Here is a 27,976-nt window from a genome sequence, read left to right as displayed (position 1 = left end):
TATATTTTTAGTGATTTTATTTATACAGCCTGTAAGCCACAGACACAACATATTTTAAAAAACAGTATATACACACCAGCCCTCACTGCCCTCCTTGTATACATGAGCAGATTTTAAAAATGAAACCATTCTTCAGGGAACAAATGTTTTCCTAGAGAATCAGAATTAAGTACAAATCAAATCAGTCACCCCTGCTCTATTCATTTCAACAGTATCTTAATAAATACCCCAACTTGGGGAAAAATTATTAAAAGTTTGGCTCTTTACAGACATGGAGCCAAAGTCACCACATTTTAGCTCTGACAAGGCAGGTCTGACTAAGAACCTGTTTGCAACAAAAAGGAAAAACAAGTTTATATACAGTTTCAACATGACACAGCACATGTTGAACAGTCATTCTGCAATTCAATTTTAATAAAAACTGATTCCAGCATGTCTTTGTTGAAATTCACTTTTTCGCCTTAGGGAAGTACTATGTATAAAAAAAAGAGCAGTTCTGACATCACCTCACATTGTCTGAAGAAATAAAACACACAAAACTTTATATAGAAAAAGTCTGTCTGTAACATCTGTAACCATTTAGGTTCACAGACTGAACTGTGCTGCAGAGTAGATGTGGTTAATTATCATTTGATATACTAGCCCTCAGTGCACAGGAGACAGCGATGAAAGATAAGACTCGCAGTGTGACCTGTACCATCACCCAACTACAACAAATGCTTTGGTTGGGTTTCCAAGGATTTCTTCCGCCTGAAATATTTGTGCAAACCTACAGATACTAAATATCCCCTCACAGATGGCTGGGGTGGTTTTTCATTTGAATAAGGAACAAACACTTACAATGAACAAGAAAATGTGCAAGTTAAGGAGACTGAGCATGAGTGGTAAAGCCTACCAAAAAGACTTGCAGAGCAGTGACAAGAGCATTGGTTGATATCAATCCCTCTTCAGAGCAGCTAGAAACCAAAGAAATTCCTGCATTTGAACATCCAGTCTCATAGGAGAACAGCTGCTCTTCAGACCATTGCCTCATTTCTAAGCTCTGATGCTTAGTGCCCAGATTTGAGAGCCTTCAGTTTTCAAATCCTTGGAAGTGAGAAGATTGAAGTTCTGTAGAGTTACTTCTGAAGTGGCTACAATATGGTGGTGTGAGCTAGGAGATCAGAAGTGGCCCATGAAACTGTACCATCTGAGGGGCTGATGGCATGAATCAGTGACATCTAGAGCTTTTGTCCTCAGTGAAAATACTGGCAGTGTGAAAAGGAAATGAAACAAAGCATGACCTAGCTATGAGCTCAACTGCATATGCCCTGAAGAGATTTGCAACACTGACAGAATCTCAGGTGTCACAAGGACTCTGCCAACAGCAGCCCGTACCAGAAGCAGGCTCATCGACGCCTGAATGCACGTGAGATCCTCCATGCATTGGGCTCCTCATAACGATTGTACAAGGGCTCCAGCCGCTGCTGCTTCTTCTGTTTGCTCAGCTTAGTGGGATCGGAGACCTTGAAGAAAGCTGGTGCAAATTCCACCAGCCAGCGTGGATCAATGGTGGTCACTTCACGCATATACTCTTTTGTGGTCAGCACCAGTTCATGATACACCACCCTGTAGGGAGAGGAGGCAGCACTTATGCTAGATGAAGAGGAAATACATACTTCCTAACAGAAAGAGGGTCCCTTAGATTTCATCAGCTCCGGCAAAGGAATTAGTCCAAGCCCTGTCTTCCTGAGCCTAGAACTCAACATCTTCCTCTACACAGTCATCAACCTAAAAGATCCATTCCCTGCAAAAAAAAAAAAAAAAAAAGAAGCCCTTTTCTCCCTTCTACTTCTGCTGCAGTACAGACCTGCTTGGTTCCAATTAAGGAGCCCCACTGTCTACTCTATGCTACAGGGCAGATTTACAGTAGGAAAGCTGAAAGCATGGCAAGGCAGGACTCTGGTCTTTGCCTTCCTTCCCAATAATCATAGCATTCAATTTGCCTGCAAGCCTGTCAAAAGCTGCCCAGATGCCTATTTCAAAGATGGATCAGAACCTGTCCTTCACACTCTGTTCTCATTCCATTCTGTAACTTTGATATCAGAAGCCCATGTTTTGGTCTGTTTTATGAATGATCCATGCCCAAGGACTTTTTAGCTCTGAAATACACACTGAAACTCAGAATAAGATATCGCAGCTTTCCTTACCATTCCGGCTGTCGGTTGAAGAGAGCACTAGATGGGTGAATATAGACCACCTGCTGGTCAATGAGAGTCCGGTAGCCTTCCTGGGGATCCTTCTTTGCTGCATTTCGGAAGAAACCACTACAGATCGCTTTCTGGACTCGAACTGTGGCCTTTCCACAGGATACCACATCCAGCTTGTGTCTGCCATGCAAGAACCAAAAGGAAAGAATTTAGAGGCCTTCCCAGTTTGGCGCACAAAAGATGCACACAAAAATGCCAAAATTCTGAGTTGCACTTGGGTGCAGTGGTACAAGAATTCCAAGAGGGAACCAGTTCTTGTTCTCTACTGGATTTTCTCACCTGTCCATGATTCCCAGCATTTGTTTACGGATATCCTGCGCCCTCCGCAAAGACCGAGCCTGGATAAAATTCTCATAGCACCAAGGGTTCGAAAACTTATTATTCTTCCAAGAGTTGTAAACAGCCAGCAGGGTGAGATGGTCGCCTTCTGTCTGATGGAACTTGGCTTTCTTCTGGTCAGCAAGCGCTTGTTTGTCCTAATACACAAAACATGCTTCTATCATACACCTAAAACTCTTACGGAGATAGTACTATATACAGCCAATAGAGAAACCCTGGTTCTTCTTTAGAAACTCATGTTGCATGTTCCTTCTTATTACTGAAATGGATCGTGCAAGGCTCGGGTCAGTGCACAGCATCCTGATTCGTAGGGCGCGTCCCCCAAGAGGGGGAACATGCACATATTTATGCTACTGCTAGTTGTTCCCTGCCAAGCCCCTGTATGTGTGCTGTGGCGCACAGCAAATTGCCCCGGGTAGGATAGGGCGTGGGGTTTTTTTTGACACCTGGATCTTCCAGTGTCAAAAAAGCCCACTGCACTGCTAATTAGCAGCATAGTGAACATGTGAATGTGCAGCGTGTGCAATTTGTGGCACCGCAAACTGCATGTGTGTGCTTATGGGGACATGCCCATAAAGGGAAAAATATAGAGCAACAAGGCACTGAGGATCTAATTCAACCCCACAGTTCAACAGCTAAGCCCTCATTCCCACCACGGTTGCAGCAGACATGTATGACATTACTGTTTTGCAACAACGCATTAAACTTGAGAAGATTCTCATTGCTCCTGCCTGAGAACAGACTCACTGGATCTTGCCTTGGCATATGGTAAAATATATAAAGTCACCAGACTAAATGCCAACGGGCCACTGCAATAAACAGAGAGAAGTCTGCTGTACAGCAGATCTGTTACAAGTGGGGATGCACCAATAAAGATTTTTTGGGCCAATTCCAATAGCTGATTATTAATGAGCCATATCGGCTGATACTGATCCGACTGCCAATATGCAGCCCGGCAGCTTGGAGAGTAGCATCAGTCTAGTAAGTCTGTTGGGGGGAAAGGGGCATGAGGGAGGGAATGGTAGTAGGGGGCAGATCAGGGCCCCCACGATGGAGGGGGGGTGGAGCTGGGATGGCAGGGACAGGCACTGCACAGCCAGGGAGGGGAGGGGCAAAGTGCAGGACAGAGCCACGGCTCATGCTAGGGGTGCAAATGGCTGGGGAAGGAGGGCAGTTCCTGCCACTATATGCACCCCCAGGGGAGGCATAAGGGTCATGTGCCCCCTAGATTTGTGCGCAGGGCGAGGGCAAGCTGCCCACTTGAGACCAGGGGCAGTGCCAGGCTCTTCCTGGTTGGGGGGGCGCGGGGCGGCCAGGGCTCCACTCAGGGCAGACAGTAGCAGCACTCGCTGCACCAGCACCAGCTGCACTCCTGGCTACATCCATGCTGTGGCTGTGTGCCTGCACATGGCATTTATGGGCTACATCAGTCCAAAAAAGCCAATTACCAATAATGTCAATTTTCCTTTTATCGGTGCCAACACAATATGGACCAATGGACCACTGCATCCCTAATAACAAGCACAGCCCACTGAAGAGCCAAGGTTTATGACTAAAACCATTTCTGTTTGTCTGAAAGAAAAGGGTTCCTCTGACAGAACTCTGAGAATAACTGCAAACAGAGAATGACTAACTTTAAACTGTGTTTAAATTTATCAAAAGGAAGGAGAGAATAAGGCACAAAGCCTCTAATTCACTTTTCTGGACAAGAAGGACAGCTAACATCCACAGTTTAGGACACACAACCAACAGATGTATATTATGGGCGCAGACAGAAGTAACAATTTTTACCCAATGTGGCCACAGAAAGCGATCTATAGCCATGACCAAATACAAATGCACAGCAGCAGACAGCTTAAAAAATAACTGATTGGGTGAAAATCTGAACCCTCACTGGATGAGGGGTCAGATGAAGGTGTTTCAAAACAGTGTCTTCTGTAACTTCTGTCTGTGCTGCCTCCCAGCCTGTCACCTGTTTCAGAATGGGGGAGGGGGGCGGGGAGGGCCAGAAGGGAGCAGAGTTCGGTCTGGGGGTGGGAAGTCTCCAATTCATCCAGCGCTGGCTGGGGAACCCCTAGAACGAGCTCCCTCTGCTCCTTTTCCCCCTTCCCAGTCTGAAAATGGGAGCAGACTGGGAAGGAGAAGGGGGTGTTGCTAGGGTAAACCAGTGAACTTCTGTCTGTTCCTGGGGATCATCGTAACTCAGAACACTTCCTGCAGTGTCCTCAGTTACAGCAGGAAGCTACACTTCTGTCTGTACACTACGTGACCCAATGAACCCTTTAATTATGGTCTTGTTTGAGGGAATATGTGCCTCCCATTTCCTCTGATGCATTCTACAAGTATGACCACTAGACTACTATTTCCTACTATGCACCCAGGCCTTGCCATTACACATAATACACACCTGAATTCCTTACCTTTGGTCTGTAGAACACATTCTGTACAGACAGCATAGAGACGATAGTTAACATTTCCTCACTGCAGCCCAAATGTACAGACATGATCAACATCTTACATAACATTGGCTCCAAAGGAAACTCTGCCATCTGCAGAAATAAAATAAAAAATCTCTCTTCAGTGGCAACACAGAAAGGCTCAGACAGGCCTCACAGTCTTAGATTGAGATAAGTCTGGCCTATTTTCTGAGATTCTAACTAAAGCTTAATGGGAAAAGACTAGCCCTTCAGTGTTTCCCTAGCATGACAATACCCTTTACTTCCCACAGAGTATATGGCCCTGGCCATATACACCAGCACAAGTATACCCCAAACCCTACAGGAGACTTCTAGTAGCTGAAGGCATGTCCACATGAAACGTTATGGCATCACAGTGACAAGCTATGGCAATGTAATTTGTTGCTATGTCAACAGAGTCAGTGAGCACAAACGGTGACACCGATGCTATGTCGCTGTAGCTCAATGCTACAGTGATGTTGCATCTAAAAATAACCATGTGCCATTGGGACTGTGCAGTACCAAATGCACAGTCAGGACACGAGTACACATCCTGATAAAATTAAATTAATTTATAATAGAAAAGGGCACCTGCCCCCTGGGAGGCAGAAGATACATTACTTATTACTACTTTACAGTAAAAACTGACTGCTAGACAGAAATACAGGTATGGACCCACTTACAAAATCACCAGATCATGGTAGGGAGAAACAAAAAGATTTGAGAAGTGACAGGGCCAGGCCTCTCAATGGACAGTTCCAGCCAAGATGGCCTAAGATTTAACATACTCTGCGTCCAAGTCGAGTGAGTAGTCCCTCATCGTCCAGAGCTCCCAAGGTATACAGCTGTTCCATGGCGGTGATTAAGGTTTCCATTGGGGGAGCATCCATGAAGTCAAAGGAGAGCAGATCATTGATCCCCATAGCCTGAAAGAAAGCATGAGGTTAAGAGGGACAAGAGAAGAAAAAGGAAACTAGGTTTGGTATACACAGATATAAGACTGTTAAAACATGTTTCAAGAGCCAAAACCAAAGTCAAAGGGGGTAACCGAGGAGCTCTTGCCCAAGAGTCTTGCCTTTATCTCCAATGTAACTACACAGGCACAATGGGCAAGTTAGTCATTCCATCCCTCAGGGTAAAGTTCTGGTAAATATAAGTAGCAAACAATCCAGTACCAGTCCAGGGAGATGGGTTTGGCAACCAGGTAGTTGTCTGCTTGCCATCTATTACTTTTGCCTCTTGGACAGACACCGAGATAACTGCAGCTCTCAGACCATATGGTCTTTTCTGCTGCTCCAAAATGTCTGGGATCTAGAAGGTACATATCTTTGAATAAGACATACCCAAACAGAGATTGTGTTAATGCTGTAAAGCAGTGCCTAAGAAATGCTACTGTATTTTATTAAAAGGCTTGGTTTACTAGTTCAAATATTTCTCCATGCTGCTATGACTTCTAGCAGCTTGCATTTCTACAATTTCAAAAAATCAGGTTTTTCTAATTTTTTAAGTTTTGGAACCTGAGATCTATTATATCCAGTATGAGTCTAAGTTAGATTTCTTGAGGAGGAAGAACCTCAGAGCAAGCTGTAGCTTTCTCAATGGCACAGTCTTTCTTCCCATCCACTTGCATATACTAAAAGGGAGTGAATTTATTAACAATATTTAATAAGGCTCATAAAGCAGAGATTAAGTTACTAAAAGCTTTATGTTCAGGTTGACTTTATACCAGTGAAATGACAAGACAACAACTGCTACCTTAAGAGAGAGCACTGTACTGGCCAAGTTAGTTCTCTGGATTTCAGGCACATTGGTGGTCAACATTTCATCTCGATAAGCACGCTCTGTGTAAAGTCTGTAACATTTTCCTGGCCCTGTTCTCCCAGCTCTTCCTGCTCGTTGCTTTGCTTGGGCCTGGGAGATTTAAGAGGTAACAACATAGCTCAGTAAGAAGGAGTTGCAAGGACAGGTAAACATTATCTAGAGCAGAGACTGAATCTACTAAATTAAGTAGAGGAGGCACAAAACTTGTTTATTTCCAGTTCTACTCACCTGAATGCAGAGATATTGGCAAACTTCTAAATTAAATTTGTATATGACAAAGCTGGAAGGGTTTGCAAATACTTAAGAATCATAGAAAACTGGGGCTGGAAGGGACATCAAGAGATCATCTAGTCCAGCCCCCTATTCAAAGCAGGAGAATCCCTAACTACATCACTGTTGCCAGGGCTTTGCCAAGCTGGGCCTTAAAAACCTCCGAGGATGAAGATTCCATCATCTCTCCAGGTAACCCTTTCCAGTACTTCACCACCCTTCTAGTGAGAAAGTTTTCCTAATATCCAACTGAAACTTCCCTTGCTGCAACTTGAAACTGTTGCTCCTTGTTCTGTCATCTGCCACCACTGAGAACAGTCTCAGTACTCTCCAATCTTTTTAAGTAGATCACTTTCGGCATTTAAAAGCAACCTACGATCTACTGGGCACTGCCCCCCACAACCAGCAGGTAAGTCGGGGGGGGGGGGCAGATGGAGAGAAAATTAACTGGGGTTGCACCCCCCACAGCAGGTTAAGTCCCACTCAGCCAGGACCCCACTCAACTTACCCCTGCTCCTGCCTCTGTGGCACTGTCCCTCACCACAGGGGCCTCGATCTAGCCCCTGCCCCTTCCCTCCCATGGACTGACCTACTGGGCTGGGGCACACACATGCATGCACACAGGCACTCAGCCCCCTACCCCAGATTCAGATCAATTCCAAGAGGCTCCAAGATCTACCAGTGGATCAAGATCCACTGGTTGGTGACCACTGGTCTAGCTCCATCCTCTTCAGAACCACCCTTCAGGTAGCTGAAGACTCCTATCAAATCCTCCTTCAGTCTTGTCTTCTGCAGACTAAATAAACCCGGTTCCCTCAGCCTCTCCTCAAAAGTCATGTGCCCCAGCCCCCTAACCATTTGCATTGTTCTCCACTGGATTCTCTCCAACTTGTCCACATCCTTTTTGTAGTCAGGGGCCCAAAACTGGACATAGTACTCTAGATATGGCCTCACCAGCATGGAATAAAGGGAAATAATTACTCCCCTAGATCAGCTGGCAACGCTCCCACTAATGCAGCCCAGTATGCTGTTAGCTTTCTTGGAAACAAACGCACATTGTTGATTCGTATCCACTGTAACCATCTGCTTAGCCAGATGGTCCCAAACCCATAGCAGGGCATGGGATTCTTCAGTCCTAAGTGCAGAACTTTGCACTTGCCCTTGTTGAACCTCATAAGATTTCTTTCAGCCCCATCTTCCAATTTGTCTAGGTCACTGAATCCTAGCCCTACCCTCCAGTGTATTTACTACTCCCCCTAGCTTAGTGTTATCTGTGAACTTCCTGAGGGTGCACTCCATCTCATCTTCTAGATCACCAAAGAAGATACTGAACAAAACCGGCCCCCAGGACCCAACCCTGGGCCACTCCACTTGATGACGGCTGTCGACTAGTCCATTAATCCAAACTGCCACCTTACAGTCCATTCATCCAACTCATACTTCCTTAGCTTGCTTGCAAGAATGCTGTGGGAAACCATAACATAAGCCTTGCTGAAGTCAAGGTATCTAGGTTGTAGCTGTATTGATCTAGGGGCAAAAGGAATCAAAACTTGTGGATGAGGTGATCTCTTTTATTAGATCAAGTAGATATTTGCAAACCAATTCTTTTATTTATCTGCAAGCTTTCGGGCACAGTCACCCTTCATCAGGCAAAGGAGAGCAGAGATTGTAATACACAAATTTCATTTCTACCTAGAAGAACTTTTACAGTCTCTGCTCTCTCCTATGCCTGATGAATGGTGAGCATGCCCGAAAGCTTGTAAATAAACAAAAAAGAATTTGTTTGCAAATGTCTAGTTGATCTATTAAAAGATATTACCTCTTCCACGAGTTTTGACTCCTTTTGCTAAAATCAAGGTCTATCAGCTTTCCTGGATGCCTTTCCCCCTCAAACTGGCCTCCCAGGGGATCCTGCCCATCAGTTTCCTGAAGGAGCCGAAGTCTGCTTTTCTCAAGTCCAAGACCCATACTCTGCTGCTCTCCTTTCTTCCTTTTGGTAGAATCCTGAACTCAGTCATCTCGTGGTCACTGCTGACCAAGCTGCCATCCACTTCTACATCCCCCATCAATTCTTCCCTGTTTGTGAGCAGAAGGTCAAGAGCATGGGCCCTCGTTGGTCTCTCCAACCCCTACAACATTCTTCAAAAACTTCCTAGATTGCATGTGCGCTGCTATACTGCCCTCCCAGCAGGCGTCAGAGTGACTGAAGTACCCTATGAGAATCATGGCCTGTGATATGGAAACTTCTGCTAGTTGTCTGAAGAAAGCATCATCCACCTCATCCTCCTGGTCTGGTGGTCTACAGTGGACACCCACCATGACATCACCCTTATAGCTCTCCTACTTTAAAGCCCTCCTCATTAGGTTAGAGAGCCTGTTGGCAAAGATGCTCTTTCCTCTCTTTGTCAGATGGATCATGTCACTTTCTGGCAGTCTTTCTTCTTGGAACAACATCCCCTGGTCAAACAAGCCGCATCCCTGCTGGCAAAACCACCTGCATTGATCTGCAGGTGCGTTTCCTCCTGCCTGGGCCTTTCCTCTTGACCAGGACACCTGTGTCCCTGTCCTCTCACCCTTGCACCTGGAGTCAATCATGGTTTGTTCAGGATCACCCCTGGCAGTAGCATTAGTGCCCACATGAATAAGCAGCATTGGGTAGTAGTCAGAAGGTCGGATGAGTCTCGGTAATCCTTCTGTGACATCTTGGATCCAGGCTCCAGGCAGGCAGCAGACCTCCTGGGACAAAAGGTTAGGCTGGCAGATGGATCCCTCCATCCCCTGAAGAAGGAAGTCTCCAACCATCCCCACCCCCACCACTGCTTCCTCTTTGTGGCAGTGGTCTCGATCCTCCCCACGTTGGAGTTTCCTGGCCTGGCCTCTTCCACCAATGGAATGCTCTCCACCTCCTCTGTTGTTGGTGCTCCATATCTATTCCCCAGGCAAACTACTTCAGGTGGGGATGATGACTTCTTTTTGCTGCCAGAGATGCTTCCAGTTTCCACCTTCCTGGGAGTCCATGCCCCCTTCTTTTCCTAGAACCGCCTCAGGCAGTCCTTCCTCCAAAGTCCTAGAGGTTACCTCCAGCACTGAATCAATGAAGTCCTCATGGCAGAGGATGCTTCAGAGCCTTGCCACCTCCTCCTGTAGCTCTCTTGCCTGTTCCCTGAAGGACACCACCTAGAAGGTACCACTCATATCACAGGCACTCTCCAACCTGGCTAACACTGGAAGGAACCTGCAAGCCACAGTCTGCACAACACCAGACCAGGACGTGGATGGAAGTCTCAATGATGTATGGTCCTGCCTGGGCAGACATCTCACCGGTGCAAGCAAAGGAGGAGCTGGAAGTGGCCGTGGCTCTGGGAGTGTGATATCCTCCAGTCATCACCCCGGGGCTTCTAATCTGTTGCTTCTTTCCAAGAAAACCTTTCCTAGCAAGCTCCTCTGTAGATGGTCTGTTTTTCTGTTCTTTGAGTCTGAAGGGCTCTCTTTTCCCTGAAAACCTCTTCCTGCTCAGCAACCTTACAGTGAAGGAATGTGAGAGAGAGTTTTCAAGCAAAGTCCCTAACAAACTCCCCCCCCCTCATTCTGGACTCTGGAATTTGAAGGGCACAATTAGAATTCAAAGGTATCCTCATAGACTGGAGAACTAGGTGCTAGAAAACAAAATAAAAATTCACTAAGAACAAACTTAAGATGGTACATGTAAGGAATAAAGGACAAATATACAGATACAGAACAGGAAATGACTGGCTAGGCAGTAGCTCTGCTGAAAAGATCTGAGGGATGTGGCAGAGTGCAGTCAACACAAGCTAGCAAGCTCTAGCACAATGTAGTCACCAAAAAAACAAATGCAATTTTATGCTGCATTAACAGGAACACAGTATGAGACAGGAGGTGATAGTACCATTCTACTTGGCACTTGACAGGCCACACCTGGATTAAGTATTGATCAGAGATGATTTAGAAATATCAATGCCTGCTGTAGGCTGGGAAGAGCAACAGAAGGAAGTCTAGGAGACCCCCCCACCCTCACGCCATATACTCTCATTGGAAACTGGGGAGGAAATTAGCAGCAGAACAACGAAGCAGAGTTCTACAACTAGCCTGGTTATGAAACAAGATTAAATAACTTAAACACATTTATGGAGGGGATGGAGGGACAGGAAGGGGGATTCTGGCTCTCTAGTTCAGATATGTGATGTTACGATTGCTGTCCACGGGTTGCAGAATAGAGGTTGTTTTCTCTCATGCTTCTGGGCTTTGTGGGTTGTCACAAGGGGCTGGGAAGAAATGTTTTCCCCTCCAGGGAACAGCGCATAAATCAAATTCATATAAAGCAAACCCAGTTTACAATGAAACAGGGATGCATTTCCACAGCGGCAAGGGAAGAAGGGAGGCTGGGGCTAGGGAAGGGGTGGGGAGAGGGACACGGCACAACACAGTCACTGCAAGCAGGAGGCATCTGTTGCTCCTGGGGCTGCAGCAGGAGTGGCACTGAGCTCTTTGCACCGCTTGGGGTGGACAGCAGCCCCCACTGACCCCACTTCTCCCCACTCACGGCAGCCCCTGCTGCAGTAGCCCTGGGAACAGCCACCGCCAGCTGCCTGCAGCCACTGGGCTTCACCGTGCCAGGGGGTTCAGGGCACAGTGTAGCTCAACAGCTGCAAGCAGGTGGTGTCTGCCACTCCCAGGGCTGCAGCAGGGGCGGGCAGCAGCTTGCAGTGGGACAAAAGCAGGCTGGGGCCAGCAGCGGCACCAGGTTCTTCCCAGCACTCAGAAGCAGTGCCGGGAGGGCAGGTTGTGGGGGGCTACAGTGAATTTTGGGAGGGGGGCTGCTGCTACCCCATTGCCTCAGCCTACCCTGAGTGCTGGGAAGAGCCTGGTGCCATTACTGGCCCCAGCCTGCTCTCAACCTGCTGCAGCTCTGGGAGCAGTGGAGACCACCTGCTTGCAGCCACTGGGCTATGCCACAATGGAGAGTTCAGGGTACAGTGCCCCAGGGGGTTTGGGGCATGGCACAGCCCAGCAGCTGCAAGCCACTGGCATCAGCCACTCCCAGAGCAGCTGCAGCAGAGGCTGCGGTGAGTGGGGCCCTGGTCCCATGGCCCTTTCCTCTCCCCTCACAAACTCTTGGGGGAGAGGAGAAGCGTGCCTATGCCAATCACATAACAGCAAATTTACCTCACATATAATGAATTTCTGGTATAAAAAGGGTCATCGCCTAAGAGCGAATTCGTGTAAATCTAGGTAAACCTGTGCTTCCTGTCCTTGCAGTAGCCCTTGTCCCCCTGCTTTACCTGTGCCAAGTTAAGGTGTTCTTGATTTTTCATGGTATTGGGCCTGATAATGCGAGAAGGATTTTTCATGGTATTGGGCCTGATAGTAAGAGAAGGATTTTTCATGCAGTTTTGTCTGAAATAGGCTAGAGACACTTATGGTTTAGAAAGGGATGATCCTGCCTTGAGCTGGGAGTTGGACTAGATTTGATTTCCTGAAGTCCCTTCCGGCCCTACTTTTCTATGAAAAGCATATGAAGCGTACCTGGGAAATTGGTGTAACAACCAGCTGATCAATCCCAGTCTTCGAATTATAAACTTTCTGTTTCACAAACCCAGGATCCACCACATAATAGATTCCATCAATAGTCAGAGAGGTCTCAGCAATGTTGGTAGCAATGACAACCTGCAGGCAAGAGGAGTACAACCCAATATTAGTGTTTAGAGGGCAAGCAAACAGGACCACGTCAAATTAGTGCTACTCAGTCTGAACAAACCCTTTTATGTGATATAATCACATTATTGAAGATACAGCTGTTGCAATAAAAAAATGTTATTATTAAAACTTTCGTCTGTCACTTGTCAAAGGTGCCATCTTCCGCCAGTACGCATGGAGCAGGTTTCTCCAGATACCCAAACTTTAAATATCTGCAACTTATTTTTCTTTTAGATTTAGAGTAGTGAAGTCAACAATTTGGAACTCACTGATAGAAACAAAGAAAGGCTTTTTGTTACAGATTTTCATGTGTTCTGGAAGATTTTTTTTTTTGCCAGACACTACAACATCACTTGTATAAATCCAGAACTCATCCCAGAATGCGTTTCAAGGGATGTCCTCCTGTCATCCTCTGAGAGGTGCTTTTAAATGCACCCAACAGAAATTTAAGCCTTTCTTTGGTCATTCAATGGTAGTATTAAGAAAAAATGTTCTGCTATACCAATGTTATTTATAACACTGATCTGCGTGAAAGCATTTGGGATGCCGAGTGAACAGTTAAAATATAACAGAACAATATTCAAAAGCCAAAAACTTTGTGCAAAGAACACAGCAAAAAAGTGCTGTGTTTTAAGCAAGGTAAGAGCCACTGCTCCAAAGCTACACAGCAGTCTGAAATTACCTACCTCTCCACCTCATGACACAAATGATTCTTAATGCAATCAACAAGGTAATACTGCACTATTGGGTAAAAACAGTTTCGTAGTTGATAGGATCAGAAGGGACCTAAGCAGATCATCAAGTCCGATCCCCTGCCATGGGCAGGAAAGAATGCTGGGGTCAAACGACCCCGGCAAGGTGATTATCTAGCCTCCTTTTGAAGACCCCAGGGGTAGAAGCAAGCACCACTTCCCTTGGAAGTTGGTTCCAGATCCTAGCCGCCCTGACAGTGAAGTAGCGCTTCCTGATGTCCAGCTTGAATCTACTCTCAGTCAACTTATGGCCGTTATTCCTAGTTAATCCTGGTAGTGCTCGGGGGAGCAGGGTTTCTCCCATTCCCCACTGGTCCCACTTGGTAGAAATATGCTTTGGCTGGAATTACCTTCCGACTGCCTGGAGGAGCTGGGTCAAAGATTCTGGTTTGCATCTCACTGGGTAAAGCTGAATATACTGGCAGGATAATTAACTCTGGCACATCAGGTCCTAGTGACTTCATTCTCTCATAGAGGATCTCACATGCAGTGTCAATCTCTTCCTGACCAGTTAGGAACACCAGGATGTCACCTAAACAAGAGAACCACAAACATGAAAATTAATCCTGCTCTACACAGCCTCCCTCTGCCTCCTTTCCTCTCATTTCTCCCATGGAGAAAAGCCTCTTCCTTAAATGTTCTCTTTGTAAAGCCATATCACCACATGATACAGGTTCAAACCATTCCTGAGGTTTTATCCCACTCACCTGGAGGCTCTGTTAAATGGATCTGCATGACTGTGATCAGACTGGCATCCAGATAATCTGTCTCTGGTTCTTTTGTGTACAGAATTTCCACTGGATATGTTCTGCCAGGAATCGTGAAGATTGGAGCTTCATAGAAATACTGAGAGAATTTCACAGCATCTAACGTTGCTGACGTCACAATAAGTTTCATATCTTGCCGCTTCTGCACTGTCTGTAGCAGGAGAAAAAGGTCCCAGGTCAGATTAATAGTAACATACGCTATGGTAAGAGTTTAGAGAAATTCCTTTACTCAATTAGATTGCTTCAGATAACAAGAGACTTCAGTCATTTCAGAGGGTTGACTAATTCTTGGACACATTTACAGGCAGGGAAGGGTCCCATGAGTCCATAAGTACCACAAGAAAGTGTCCAGCACCTCATACTATTTAAAAATTAAAGTCACATTTAAAACCTCTAACTTCCTAACCAGGACAACTCCCTCCCTTCTCCATATTTTAAGAGAGTTCCTTCCTTATTTATCCCCATAAAATGTCCTGAATTCCTGAGCTTTGTCTCTTCTGTTACGAGTACTCCATTTCACTTACAGTTAGACTTAAGAGTAGATGAGCTACTCTTATAGAAGGTTAACCCCATCTTAATAAAGATCCTTTTAAAGCAATATGATAGGTTCGGTATAAGTGTCTCTTCCTTCCCCCATTAATCCTTTTCCAGTTATAACTGCACAGAATACAGGAAGCTCGCATATGGAAGGGGTCAAAAGGTTTCATTACCTTTTTCAGCAGCCCAAAAAGCACATCAGTGTGTATAGTCCTCTCATGGGCCTCATCCAGCATGATGATGGCATACTGGGTTAGGTCAGGATCAATGAGACATTCCCGCAGTAACATACCATCTGTCATGTACTTGATGACTGTCTCAGGGCTGGTGCAGTCTTCAAATCGAATTGTGTAGCCAACCTATGAAAAAAAGAATAACATTGGATTTCAGTGAATCACAATTTCTCTTCCCCTTATGCTAAGCTATATAAATCAGAGTCAAACAAAGCTGTCAGAACTGCTAATCTCAAACTAGATGGTCATGCCAGCCCCTCGGTTCCCAGCATATCCCAGAGGACAGTTTGTTACCCTATTGCTGAGAGTTGCTGCTTTCTACACCCTCCAGACCAAAATTTACCTCTTGTCCCAAACAGCAACCGAATTCTTCTGACACTCTCTTGGCAACAGACATCGCAGCCACTCTGCGAGGCTGGGTACATCCAATTTTTCCTCTTGTCGTATACCCTGCCTCAGCCAGGTACTGAGTGATCTGTGTTGTTTTCCCAGAGCCTGTCTCTCCAATAACAATCAGGATTTGGTTGTCATGAACTGCCTAAAACATAAAGCATTAGTAAGTGCTTGTTAAGATTAGGTAATACAGTATCTATAAAACTAGACTGAGTTCATGGCTCATGCTGACCCAAGCCATAAGCATTACTTGTTAAGTAAAATCAAGACTAAGCCATCAGCAACCTGCCTGTTTATTCAGGTAATGCAAACCACTACAAGAATTTGTCACTTGCAACCTTACTTCCAATTTTAGCCTTACCTGTCACTTCATTAATATTTATAGTGAAATAACAATTTTGAGTTAAAATTTCATTAACAAGCAAAGGCAGGGGCATTTGTATCAAAGTTTCATCCATTCTAATTAAAGCCTCCTGCCTGAGCCTTACCTGAATTAGCTGCTCCTTAAGTCTAAAGATTGGGAGGCTCTCCCTCTGCTCAATTATGGAAAGTTGGGTCTTTTTACCATACGAAGCTTTGTTGCCACCAAATGCATGTTTCTTCCACTCTGGGATATCATTGGGCATCATCCCAATACCCCGCATGTTGGCAGCTATTTGTCTCCCATCCACTAGAAAGGAAAGAGAATTTTATTACTGTGTTACAGTTGACATGACAGAGCTAGACTAGTAATGAATGGCGTAAGATAAAATGACAGTTTACAGATCACACTACAAACTGCACATTTAGACAAGGAGCAGAGAAGACTCTGGGACCTTGATCTCAATTTTTGTCCTGCCGGTATTTTTACCATACTTCCACCTGGACATCATTTGATAATACACATGAGCAACATGAAAGCTGGACACCAGAGGAAAAATGCCTTTTACATGAAGGAGCCACAAAGAGTAATCTCTAACAAGACACTTATTTTCTGGAACAGTTCAGCTACCACAATGATTAGCATAATAGATACAAGTCAGAGTATACCATCAGGAAGAGGATCCACCCAGTGAGTGTTGAGTCCCATGGGGATAGAGTCCATCTCTGCTTCCCTTTGGGCTTGTTTAAGTTCTCGCCTTTCTTTGGCTAATGCACTCTGCATCATTGCAGCTTGGGACAAGGAGCCATCAGGATTCTGAAGAATAAGAACATGAAGGCGTGTGTGATATTTCTCTGAACTATAGTTGGTCCAATAAAAGTTATCACCAAAAGGCCTGGCTTCTCACATATTTCCTGGACCATCACAACTACAACAACACTCCAACCCTACTACTGCTGTTTCAAGCCATGCCCAATCTTGGAGTCTTAATGATTCCTTTGAGCCCAGTCTATCTACTTCAGGTAGCGAAAGGGATTAGTTGTATCACAGTTAGTTCAAGGGATTTTAACTCTTCTGCATTTTGCAAGCTCCAGAATATTTCCAGTAGCCAAATTTCAGGATGCCAATGGTCATGAGTACAAAGTAGGATCTTATCTTCTAATCAAGGACAAGATTAGCTGTATTGTTGGCAGGAAGGATGGTTTCCCCACTATCCTCTCCCCAGCCTTAAAAAACAAGAGAAAGAATGGGACAGAATAGTACCAACTGGTTCAGTCTTTTCCAGTGAAATGTTGGCTGCATATTAACCTTGCATTCCTATGTCTTACCTTCACTATTTTGATGGGACTCATATCCATACTTTGTTTGGTATGTCCTCGCAAGAATGGTGGCTCTTCCTCAACCAGCTCAATCTCAAGGTCCTCATCTAAAACCCACAAACAATGCAGATTTAACAAGACGATAAACAGCCTCCTGCAGCTGATATTTCAGTAACAAGAGAATGACCATGTTTCTTGTGGTAAGGGTAAAAAGTGTCACAGATGCCAGGAGTGTGTGGCTGGCCAAAGCCCACTGCTATCCAGCACTACTCCCAGGTCCAAGCAATCAAAACTATTGCTAGTTATGAATCTTGTGTTTGCTTCCATCAGAAGTCTCTTTATGCATACATGATATATCCAGAAACACAAGGATTTATCACACTCCCAGAAAAACTACTGCACAGCATTACCTTCCTCATCATCAACTTTAGGGAGAATCCCAGTCTCCTCATCGAAATCAGGAAACTCTTCTTTGGAGAGCACGTTAGCAGCAATCATCTGGGGGAGGAATGCATCACTGAAGGTTAGATCCCAGACACAAATATAACTCAAAGGTAAATTGTCCCATTGAAGAGTACACACTTCTCATGAAACTAAAGGTGTTCCAGGTCACTATGATAGTAGGGGAAGATAGAAGTAACAAGAAAAAAATCTAAGGGGGTTGTAGAGTTCTGCTAAAAACATTTAAAACTAGTCTGAATATAACAGGTTCAAGTATATGTGGTTTGATTAAAAAGTTCTAAGACTTGATGTTCAGGGTATTGTTCATCAGGAATTTGTACCGAGCGGTCAAACAATCAATTAGGCCTTTTATAAAGAGGTTTTGATTCGATTGAGGAATAAAGTTAGAAGAAACTGCTGTGAGCTTTATGAAAATGGTTGATGGTTTCTGCACCATGACAACACTCCTTCACGCACTGCCGTCTCCATTCCAGAATTTTGGGCTGAAAAAAACATTCCCGTGATACCACACCCTCCGTATTCATCTGGCCTTGCCCCACGTGATTTTTTTTCTGTTCCCAAAAATCAAAATGAAGCTGAAAGGAAGGAGATTTGATGACATTCCAACCATCCATAAGAATGTGAAAGCGGAACTCAAAAAACTCAGTTGAAGACTTCCAGCATTGCTTCCAAAAGTGGCAGGAACATTGAGACAAGTGCATATCATCTGGGGGAGATTACTTTGAAGAGGACAGCTCATAAAAATGTTGTTTGTACACTATTTTTTAAAATAAAGGCTAAGTCTTAGAACTTTCTGATCACCCCTCATAATGTAGGGCAGAGGTTTTCAACTGGGGGTACACGTACCCTTGGGGGTACTTGGAAAGGCTTCAGGGGGTACTTGGCAGCCGAGGCCACCACCACTTCCATCAATTCCCTCCCCACCCCACAACCGGCCGCCAGCGGACTCCTTTCTTCTTGACTGGCTGCTGGGAGTACGCTGTCCCAAAAAGATTGAAAATCCCTGCAGTAGGGAGCAATCCTGCATCATCACACAGTTGGACTGAAAGGCCATACTAAAATGCTAGTGAAGCCAGCTGAACTGATAAGTAACAGGCTGAGGAGGACATTTAGAATGGTGACAGCACTCTCCAATCAGAGACAAAAGAATAAAAGGCTCCATAATCCACTTAGTCATCTAGTCCCTGACCAAAAGTTTTTCTAGGGTTCTAATTACTGACAGAATGATTTGTTTTAGACTTTGTCTAAGGTGAGGTCTGGTCAAGTCTATCTAAAATCTAAAAGGCAAAGCTCAGGAAGTCCCAAGTTTTACAGAAAGAAGGTTGCAATGAAAGGAACAGGAACTGCTGGAAAAAACCAGACACACTAGATATAAGCTGCAATTCCCCTGCAGTAACATTAGGAGACATCCTTTCACCACAATACATTGGTAACATATTGTACCTGTTTGATTTCCCATTTTTCAGGGTCTGAAATCCGGGTGAGGCGCTTCCTTTCAAGGGTATCATCTTCCACTTCAGGGGCATTCACCAAGGAGAGGTGACTGGGTCTGTCTGGGTTCCTCATGGAAGTCTCTTCATTGGTCTCTCCAACCAGGTTTCTGCGTCGGTTTGGATTTAAGTCTTCCCCAGTATCTTGATCAACATCCTATATCATATATAAATGACAGATTTATTAATCAGGAGTCTGCCACTTCTTAAACACCTGCTCTGACATTCTCTCCTACAGCAGGGGCATAAAAACAAGTGTTTCTTCATTTCCAAGGGGGGAGGCTGTATTTCACCACCTGCTATTTTACAAATTGGCAGCTAAAAAAGGCAGCCAATGGCTTGTGGTTAGGAGTACATAGTTTCCATTAATTTAAAGTAAAATGCCTTCCTCATTCAAAGAACTGGAGGCCTGCCTGGGCTGAAGAACTACTGCCATCACTCCCATCCTCCCACATCCCCTCTGAGAGACCAGCCCAGACACCATCTTGGCCACCCAAGCAGAAGGACCAAGCCAACTTGCAGGACCTACATAGCTGGCAAACCTCTCCAGGTGGGCATGCTCAAGGGCAGCCTTTGGTGTTGCCCTTCAGTAAGGGACAAGGCAGGGACGGAGGGTCTTTCTGTTATGGTTCTTTTGAATTTAACATTATTTTTGTTGTTAGAGGGGAAGGGGAAGAGTGATTTATTTTCTGGAATAGCCATAGACCCTCTGTAGGAGATGGGCTACAGTCTAGAGAGACACTGGAGGAGCAGTGTTAATTGCCATGGCTCTGGGAGTCTCAGCAATTAATACTCCTGCCACTCACCCTACCACCAAATTTCCAGCCCCAAAGGCCAGATCATTGGCACTCCTGGTTTACAGCAATATATGAAATACCAAAATTTCAAATACTATATCTCTTTCCTATCTTTTGATCTTTCTTGAAGAAAGGTGAAACTCTATGCATACCTTCATACTCAGACTGGTTTTGGACCCAGTAAAGGACAAAACTTTGACCTTTACTCTTTGCCCTTTGCTCACAACATCAGCAACATTAGCAACACGTCCCTCTCTGCGAAGCTCAGAAATATGGACCAAGCCTTCCCAGCGTTTCCTGCGGACACATAAAAGATAATAAATATAAAATACTACATATTATTACTGAATCAGACTTTCATATCATTTAACTCCAGCATGTCTTAAAATGTTTACCAAAAAAAAAAAAATATTTTGCCATGAAAACTGCCCCTTGAAAGGCAAACATTGTTTACAACCAATAGTAGCTGTGAAATGCAGGGTGCATCACTGCCATAGTTTGTTGAGCCTGATAAGTTGCACTTTTTAAAAATGTTTATAATGCACAGAAGAAAGGTAGAGAGGTAGGTAATTAGCCATGTTAGTCTGAAGTCAAGAAGGCAGGGCAGGGTGGCAGCCTACAGACTAACTGGTTCAGAGAGAAATAAGCTTTTGTAGGTGATAGCCTGCTTCCTCAGATGCTATTAGAGCAAGGATGATGATACAAGAGACAGTAACAACTTGTACTGAAAGCCAGACAATACCTTAGTCCTTCCAACTGCACAAAGCACCCAAACTGCATTATGCTCGTGACTTTGCCATTGTAAATATCTCCAATGGAAGGTTCTTCAGGTGGAGGCCGATCCACATGCTTGTCTCTCCATCTATCTTTGCTCTTCACAGAATAGTCCTCTCGGTCCTTACGGTCCCTGCTGGGACTTGGGCTCCTGCTCCGTGAGCGATACCTAGATTTCCCCTTATTCTTATCCCGAGTCCTAGAATGGGACCTGGAACGTGATCGGTGCCTCCGCTTCCTGTCCCTATCCCTGCTGCGACTGCGACTTCTCCTCCTCCTCTTTGCCCTATCAAGCAAAAATTAACAATCCATGTTCATTTTCCATACAAAGACAGGCCATGTTGAAAAAACACCTGCTAATAAGCCACTGTTCCAAGGACAGGGTGGGTAAAAAAAAAAAAAAATCAATAATTTTTTAAAAGAAAAAAAAGAAAAAGAAAAAAAAAATCAGGGTTTTTTTATTTAAGTCTTTTTTTATTTAAATACATTTTTTATTTTTTGTTAAGATGCTTTTAAAATAAATTAAAACTGTCTTTATACAGGTTTAAGATACCTTAAAGATCAAAGAAATCATCATGGAATAGGGATTATAACTTATAATTATATACTATTTGAGACAATATATTCATGTAACATTTTTAGAAAAGTTTTATAAATATGTCACAACATGCTATGGACTATATTAGGGGCCCAATCTTACGGGGCTCCCGGAGGCTCCTCTACCAATTAGTAAAGATTAAAGAAAAGCACTCTAACTCAATGGGACTCAGTCTAGAAGTTCCCGTTAAGCATCCTTAATGCCTGGTTTCAGTTCTCAAGCTGTGGATTTGTGTTTCCAGAGATAACATCCTTGTTAACAGCAGTATATGGAGATGTGCGAAACAGGTCGTATTCGATTTGGATTCGGATTCAGCCAGAATCAGGGACAATGATTCAATTCGTTGATTTGGATCACTGTCCCCGCTTCAATTAGGGCCAAATCCAAATCTGAAGATTCAATGCTGATTCAGAGAATCAGTGATTCAGCCATAGACACAGTTTTAAATGTTTTTTCTAGATACCTTAAGGTACCAGGTGTGGCTCATGAACACTGCGAAGCTGGGGTGGATGGAGCATCCCACAGGAGTTGGGGAGCGGTCCCTGCGTGCTCAGTGGTGAAACCGAAAATAGACCGGAAATACTTCTGGTCCACTTCCAGGCCCACCGGCGAGCATACAGCCCCCATCCTGTGCCTCCCCCACTCAGCAATCAGCTGCAGGGGGACCCTGGGTGACCCCCCAGACCCAGGAGGCACCAATCCAGCAATGGTTTGGAGACTTACCTGTGGTCACTATTCCTTTGTTTTTCCCGTACATCAGCATTAGGCATTAAAGCTTCAAGTTCTTTAAGAGCATCAGCTGCCACTTTCACATCATCCTCATCCAGCATAGCCTGCAGAGAAAAGGAACGTCTTTTTAAGTAAACTGACTGAAAACCTGTAAAAAGAGCTTTCATCTCTGCAATGAGACAACCATCCCCTTGTTGTTACTTCCATTAAGGAGGAACATGAGGGAAAAACAGCTCAGAGAAAATGTGACAAAGAAAATATGATATATAGGTAAGCATAATGAAGCCAAGAATCTCAAAGGGAACCCCTTCTGGACCATAGGGCTGCACCTGCTCTACGATTTGATTAAGAACTTCTTCAGAATAACTTTTAACACCAACAAGTGAACCCAAATGTGTGAGTTATTAACATCCTGAGTGAATCAGATTTTTATCCAAAAAACTAGACAAACTAGCTTGTCTGTAAACAAATGCTTATTAAGAGTTCCCAGGCTAATTAACATCAGTCTATGAACAATGCATCATATTCCCGCTGCCTTCCCTGCACTGCACCACCTTCCTCCCTGCCTCCTCTGACCTGCACCACACTTCCTGTACCATCCTGCATCTTCTCTTCTATTTCCCTTAACTTTTTCTTGTTTTGGTTTTGCTTCTTCCCTCATGCAACCTTGTTCCCTGGGTGGGCTCTTCAATCCTAAGGTCCAAGTACTGTGTCCATTTCAAGACCACTTTGAAGAAAAGGGTTCTGTTTCTGTTCCGTCATAGGTGCCAAAGTGTGATCCCATTTTACACTGCTCAAGTACTCAACAAAAGTTATGCCAAAGGCACCTGGGTCCTCCCTCCTGCTTTCTGTCACTTGGTCTTAAGGCTAAGATGATGTAAGAATATTGTTTGTTTTTCAGGGACTAGAACAGAGTGGAACAAGTTCACATTTAAGTACCTAGTCTATGGATTAGGATTTGGCCCAAAGTGTCCTATAGCAGTATCAGTGCTGTCGCAGATATCAGCATATGAAGCATCATGCTGCACATTAGATTGTCTGAATTCAACTGTAAATTCCTCAGGGTAGTTGCATTGCTTTTGTGGGCATACCACAAAGTTACATGTGCACTGAGTGCTATGTTAATAGTCCCCAGCAACAAAAATCTGATAATCCAAAACCAAGTATCTTCTTCCTGCCCATTTTGTTTTCACAAGAGGTGCTCCAATAGAAATTTTTTGGGTCGATACCAATAGCCAATTTTTAAGAAGGCATATTGACCAATACCAATCCTATTTCCAATATGCAACCTGGCAGCTTGAAGAGCAGTGTCCGACTGGCAAGTATGTAGTGGTGGAAGGGAAGGGGTATGGAGTATGGGCAGATCAAGGCCCCTGCGGTAAGGGAGGCAGTGGGGCCGACGCAGGGCATCGGACACAGCCACAGCTTGCCTGGGGGGCACAAGGAGGCAGAGGGCGCACCCCCAGATCTGCGCAGTGTGGGCTGCAAAATTCACCACGGCACCCCCAACTACCCCTCTCAGCACCGCTGCCCACCCCACTCCACAGCAGCAGTCTGCCCTTGCCCTGCACAGATCTGGAGGTACACGCCCCCTGTGACCTCCCAGGATGCAAATAGTGTTGGGACCACCCCCCCTCTGGACAAGCCGTGGCTCTGTCCCATGCCCCATCCCACCCCACCCTGGCTGGAAGGAGTTTGCTACTGCCCTGGCCCCATTCCCTCCCTCACCACAGGACCCTCGATCTGCGCCCCCCACACACACCCTTTCCCTTCCCCCTCCCCTTCCACCACAATAGACTTACCAGCTAGACACAGCTATCCAAGCTGTCGGGCTGTGCTCCTCACCAGCTATGTGCTGCACTGCAGCTACGCACATGCATAGGGCTTTTATTGGCCATATTATTGGCCACATCAGGCAAAAAAAGCTGATTTCTGATGCGGTCAACCTTCTTTATATTGGTGCCAATCCGATATCGAACCAATGTATCAATGCACCTCTAGTTTTCACTTCTTACGACTCATAATATGCTGTGCATGAGGAATGGATATAAACACTAATGTTGATATGGCAACTGAAAACCCAGGGGGAGCAAGAGCAAAAAATACATATCACAGCTTTGCATATTGGTTGTTAAGGTGTAAAATTGTTTCCTTACTCTGATGTTGGGATTATCTGGCCTGCAAAGAGCTGGGAACAGTTCCTTCATCTTCTCCTTTTCTGTTTTGGGTTTAATAATTGCCTCTGGATCAAGAACAAAAGAAGCATACATAAAATTTGTTAGAAGTTTATTTTTATTACATGGCTAAAATAATTTTCTTTGTCGTTTCTGAAAAAAGGATAAACTTCAGTTTTGTGCTAAATGTTAACTTTACTGAACATTTTGTAAAATTTACATTAAAAGATAACTACATAATCTCCCAAAAATGACAGCCTAATTAATTAAAGATTATAACTTTCTTAATCTTGCATTCAATAAAAGAAATTTCTCAGTAGCCTAGAAACTCTGTCTTTACACCTCAAATCACACAAATTTCTGCTGTAAAAACAGCATATATGGAACACATCCACAAGACTATGAGGAAGGCTATCCCAGTCAAACCCAGATTAGTCAACAAATAATTAAAGAATTAAATGGTTTTTTATTCTGTCGAGAACAGCTAGATGGCACTTACCTTTGCTTGTAGATGGCTTGGCTGGGGGACGCATCGTCTGTATGAGGCGTAACAAATTACTAACAAGAGAGTCCTGAAAAATTCAACAACCCCAAAAACATTTTCAGAACTCGTCATGGAATTCTTGCAAACTAACACAGACTATAAGACAGTGACAAGTGCCCAATTCCAACTTCTAAAGATGAAAACTCATGTAGAAGTAAAGTTGGGTAGTCCAGGAATTTACGTGCAGACCATAAAAAGTTTAGTTCTTTTGTACAGAAACACAAAAAAGTCTCGATTGTAAAAACAGTTATGAAATTCCATTTAAATTACTGTCCCGCATATCACTGTTTTTTTAACTACCCTTTCAGCATGATATTGGAACACCACAGAAACATTTAAACAAATATTTGTTTTCACACCAGTTGATTTTCCTGCACTCCATGTGCTCACCAGTGAGACACCAAATAGTCCAGATGAGTCTTCAAGATTACAGTGTGCTTCATATGAATCATATCAAGTATTGTTAATAATACAACCTGTACTGGATAGAAGTGTTTGCAAGCCAAGATACACAAACTGCTTTTCAGTAAAAAAAGTTGCATGTTAATCAATAAATGGTTCAGCTTTGTAACTTTTTTTAAATAGAAACTAGCTTTTACAAGGATTCTCAGGACAAAGAAAGGACACGCAACAGGGTCTAAATCTCACTTACTGTGAACTCGGCGCCATTCTTTAAAAGGACAGCTTTGAATGCGTCAAATGTAGTGTTTTTCTCAGCCAGATTTATCACAAATTCCGCTGTGAAAGGAAAAGTAGTAGAGTAAATTAAACAAAATTAATGGAGGCAGATTCAAACATGTTCCATTGTGATAAAAGATAGCTGACTTGGCAACCCAAAATAGTGAAGTCTCCCATCTATTCATCAGAAAGGTGGAACACAGCCTTCAGCAGAGCAGGCTTTTTGTTTTGCCACCATCTCTGGCTTAATTTTGAGAAGTCAGACCTGGAGGAATCACATCTAGGTGAGAGAGAACTCATTTTCTATGTAAGCATGTAAACGCTTTGAGCCAAAGACCATCTTTTTCTGCTGTGCTGTATACGGCTGAACACAATGGTATCCTAGGCCATGACTAGAGCTCATAAGTACAGCCACTAAATAACATCAAACCAGGGAGGGGAAAGGTGCAGCACAGACTCTCCTTAGTTTCCAGAGACACACTGACAAAGCAACCTAGAGATGGTGCTCTTCAATTACAAAAGGGTTCACAAATAATCCAGGAAGGAAGGTATGAGCTATGAGAATTCACTCTACTAGGAACAAAGAAATGATTTCCTACAAGGGCCATGATGATCCTTCCAGCAGGGAAAGATGGCAGATGCTTTCCAAAAGACAGGACCTGCAGCAGCACTACTTCACATGAGTATATATATATATATCACTTGCAGAAAAACCTGACTTGGCAAACTTGCCAAAGCAGCACTACTGAGCTGAGCTCTCACCAGGTTCCATTAAAACCCCAAAGATATTTTCAGGACTCGTGGTGGTTTTCTTGCACGCTAACACAGACGACAGGACTGTGACAAGTGCTCAACTCCAACTTCTACAGATGAAAGCTCATGTAAAAGTAAAGTTGGGTAGCTGAGAAGACTACCCAACCTTACAACTTTTACTTTACTTTTAGTCACATGCAGGCTATAGAAAGTACCGACCACATCACCCTCTATTCTACGGGGAGAAAACTTAGCAGGGGGTCAGACTTAAGGCCAAAATGTAGCACAAAGTGCTTGAGCACCAAAAATAATAATGAAAGCACTTGAGCACCAAGAGTAATAATTACTGTTGAGCATCTATAGTGCAACAGGGCCTGGGAAGCCCCACCCTGGGGCAGGACTCTGCTGTACTCAGGTCCAGTCAAAGATACATGACAAAAAACAGCAGGCAGAGATGAAGGCATGCCAGAAAACAGTGAGACGCTACTGACCAATATGACAGGCAGCGATCACGGTACAGCCCCTGCCTAACCCACATAAACACAGTGTTAGGCCTGACAGCAAAGGAGGCACCTTTTGGTGCACGTTTACAAAGAGCTCCTCTCCAGCACACAGGGGCAACACGAGGAAGAGTGTGGAAGCGCTTGGAAGTGTGCCGAGCAGGGAGTGAGGCCGGGGGTGGGGAGGGCTGCCTGATCATCACAACTGATTTCCTGGCAGTAGCACGTGGGCAGCAGGGAGGAAAGGATCCAGCCGCAAAGGGGCTTGAAAACGAAGGGGAGCGCCTGGCGACGGGACAGGAAAGGGGCAGAGGGCCGACGAGGGCTTAGGGAAGTGGGGTCCCTTGTCAAGGTACAGGCACCGGGGGAGGGGGGAGCTCGTGCGGGGGGAGCAGATCCCAGCAAGGGGGGCGCGGAGCCGGCCCAGCTGCGCCCGCAAACGACGGCCCGGCGGGGGGGAGGGGGCAGAGGCGCTCACCCAGGTCCTTGTCGTTGATGCCGAGGTGGTTGTCCAGCTCCGTGCACACCTTGGACACCAGCGACAGGTACTCAAGCTTCGCGAGCTCCTCGGCGCCCACCAGGTCCCCCATGGCGGCCGGCCCGGCCCGCCGCCCCGCACTTCCGGGTCCCGGGGAGCCACAGAGAGGGGGCGGCGGGGCCAGAGCGCCCCCTGCTGTGCCGGGGCCTTCGCTGCTGCGCTTCCCACAGCCACCGCCAAGCCACAGCGACGCCAGGTGGCCGGAGGCCGGCTGGCTGGGCGGTGCAGACGCCCTGGCCCCGGGTTGCGGCCGGCTCGGAGCTCCCCCTGGCGGCCATCCGGCAGAGCGCGCCCGGCGACCCGCCCCGCCCCCCCGGCCCGGCCGGTCCTGTCCCCGGGCGGACCTGGCAGGCGGGAAAGGGGGTGCAGGTGGTGAGGTGCCTCGTCACGTAGCGCAGCACACGTTTTCTTTCCTCCACGGAAAAAGAAACGACGAGCTTCCCTCGGAGCCCAGGAGGATGTGCCTCGGCTCAGGACTGAAGCAAAGACAAATGTAGCTGTATTGGGCTGTGTGGGTGTGTCGTGCTTTAGGTATAAAAGCGCAACAAACAAGGCAAAAACGATCAAAAGCTGCTGCTTCATCACTCCTGTTGTCACTGAAATGAAACTGTTTTGGTTTGTTTTTCAAATTCAGCAAATGAGACCTGGCCTCCTTGAGCACCTTGAGCATGCATCCAGTGCTTCATGGGAAGTTGTTTCCACACCTGAATTCATGTTTTTCGCTACA

General features: G+C 45.2%; 1 protein-coding gene across 1 annotated transcript; it reads right to left on the bottom strand.

Annotated features, from left to right (window-relative positions):
* Window positions 1–27,359, bottom strand: DHX8 (DEAH-box helicase 8). The gene is made up of 23 exons (XM_090044088.1): window positions 27,190–27,359; window positions 25,433–25,518; window positions 24,736–24,808; window positions 24,219–24,304; window positions 22,057–22,166; window positions 20,704–21,021; window positions 20,114–20,258; window positions 19,118–19,321; window positions 17,623–17,710; window positions 17,222–17,319; window positions 16,562–16,709; window positions 16,021–16,202; window positions 15,483–15,677; window positions 15,080–15,265; window positions 14,310–14,520; window positions 13,953–14,134; window positions 12,680–12,820; window positions 6,800–6,955; window positions 5,833–5,970; window positions 5,009–5,137; window positions 2,529–2,725; window positions 2,190–2,369; window positions 1–1,608 (listed from the first exon to the last, which is right to left on the bottom strand). Exons 1-23 carry the CDS (start codon window positions 27,299–27,301, stop codon window positions 1,389–1,391), a joined length of 3,585 nt encoding a protein of 1,194 aa, XP_089900214.1. The 5' UTR covers window positions 27,302–27,359; the 3' UTR covers window positions 1–1,388.
* Window positions 27,360–27,976: the final 617 nt, after the last annotated feature.

Source organism: Crocodylus siamensis, chromosome 4 (assembly GCF_052110815.1).
Source record: "Crocodylus siamensis isolate JL-2025a chromosome 4, ASM5211081v1, whole genome shotgun sequence".
Taxonomy (NCBI): Eukaryota; Metazoa; Chordata; order Crocodylia; family Crocodylidae; genus Crocodylus; species Crocodylus siamensis.
The sequence above is the reverse complement of the archived record's forward strand: the minus strand, read 5'-3'. Positions and strand labels throughout refer to the sequence as shown.

Excerpts from the sequence above, each read along its gene's own strand:
- DHX8 (XM_090044088.1), bottom strand. The coding sequence starts at position 27,301 with ATGGGGGACCTGGTGGGCGCCGAGGAGCTCGCGAAGCTTGAGTACCTG. Across the intron at positions 17,711-19,117 it reads AAAAATGGGAAATCAAACAG|ATGATTGCTGCTAACGTGCT; the intron begins GTACAATATGTT and ends TTCCTCCCCCAG. Across the intron at positions 5,971-6,799 it reads GTACAGTGCTCTCTCTTAAG|GCTATGGGGATCAATGATCT; the intron begins GTAGCAGTTGTT and ends GCTTTCTTTCAG.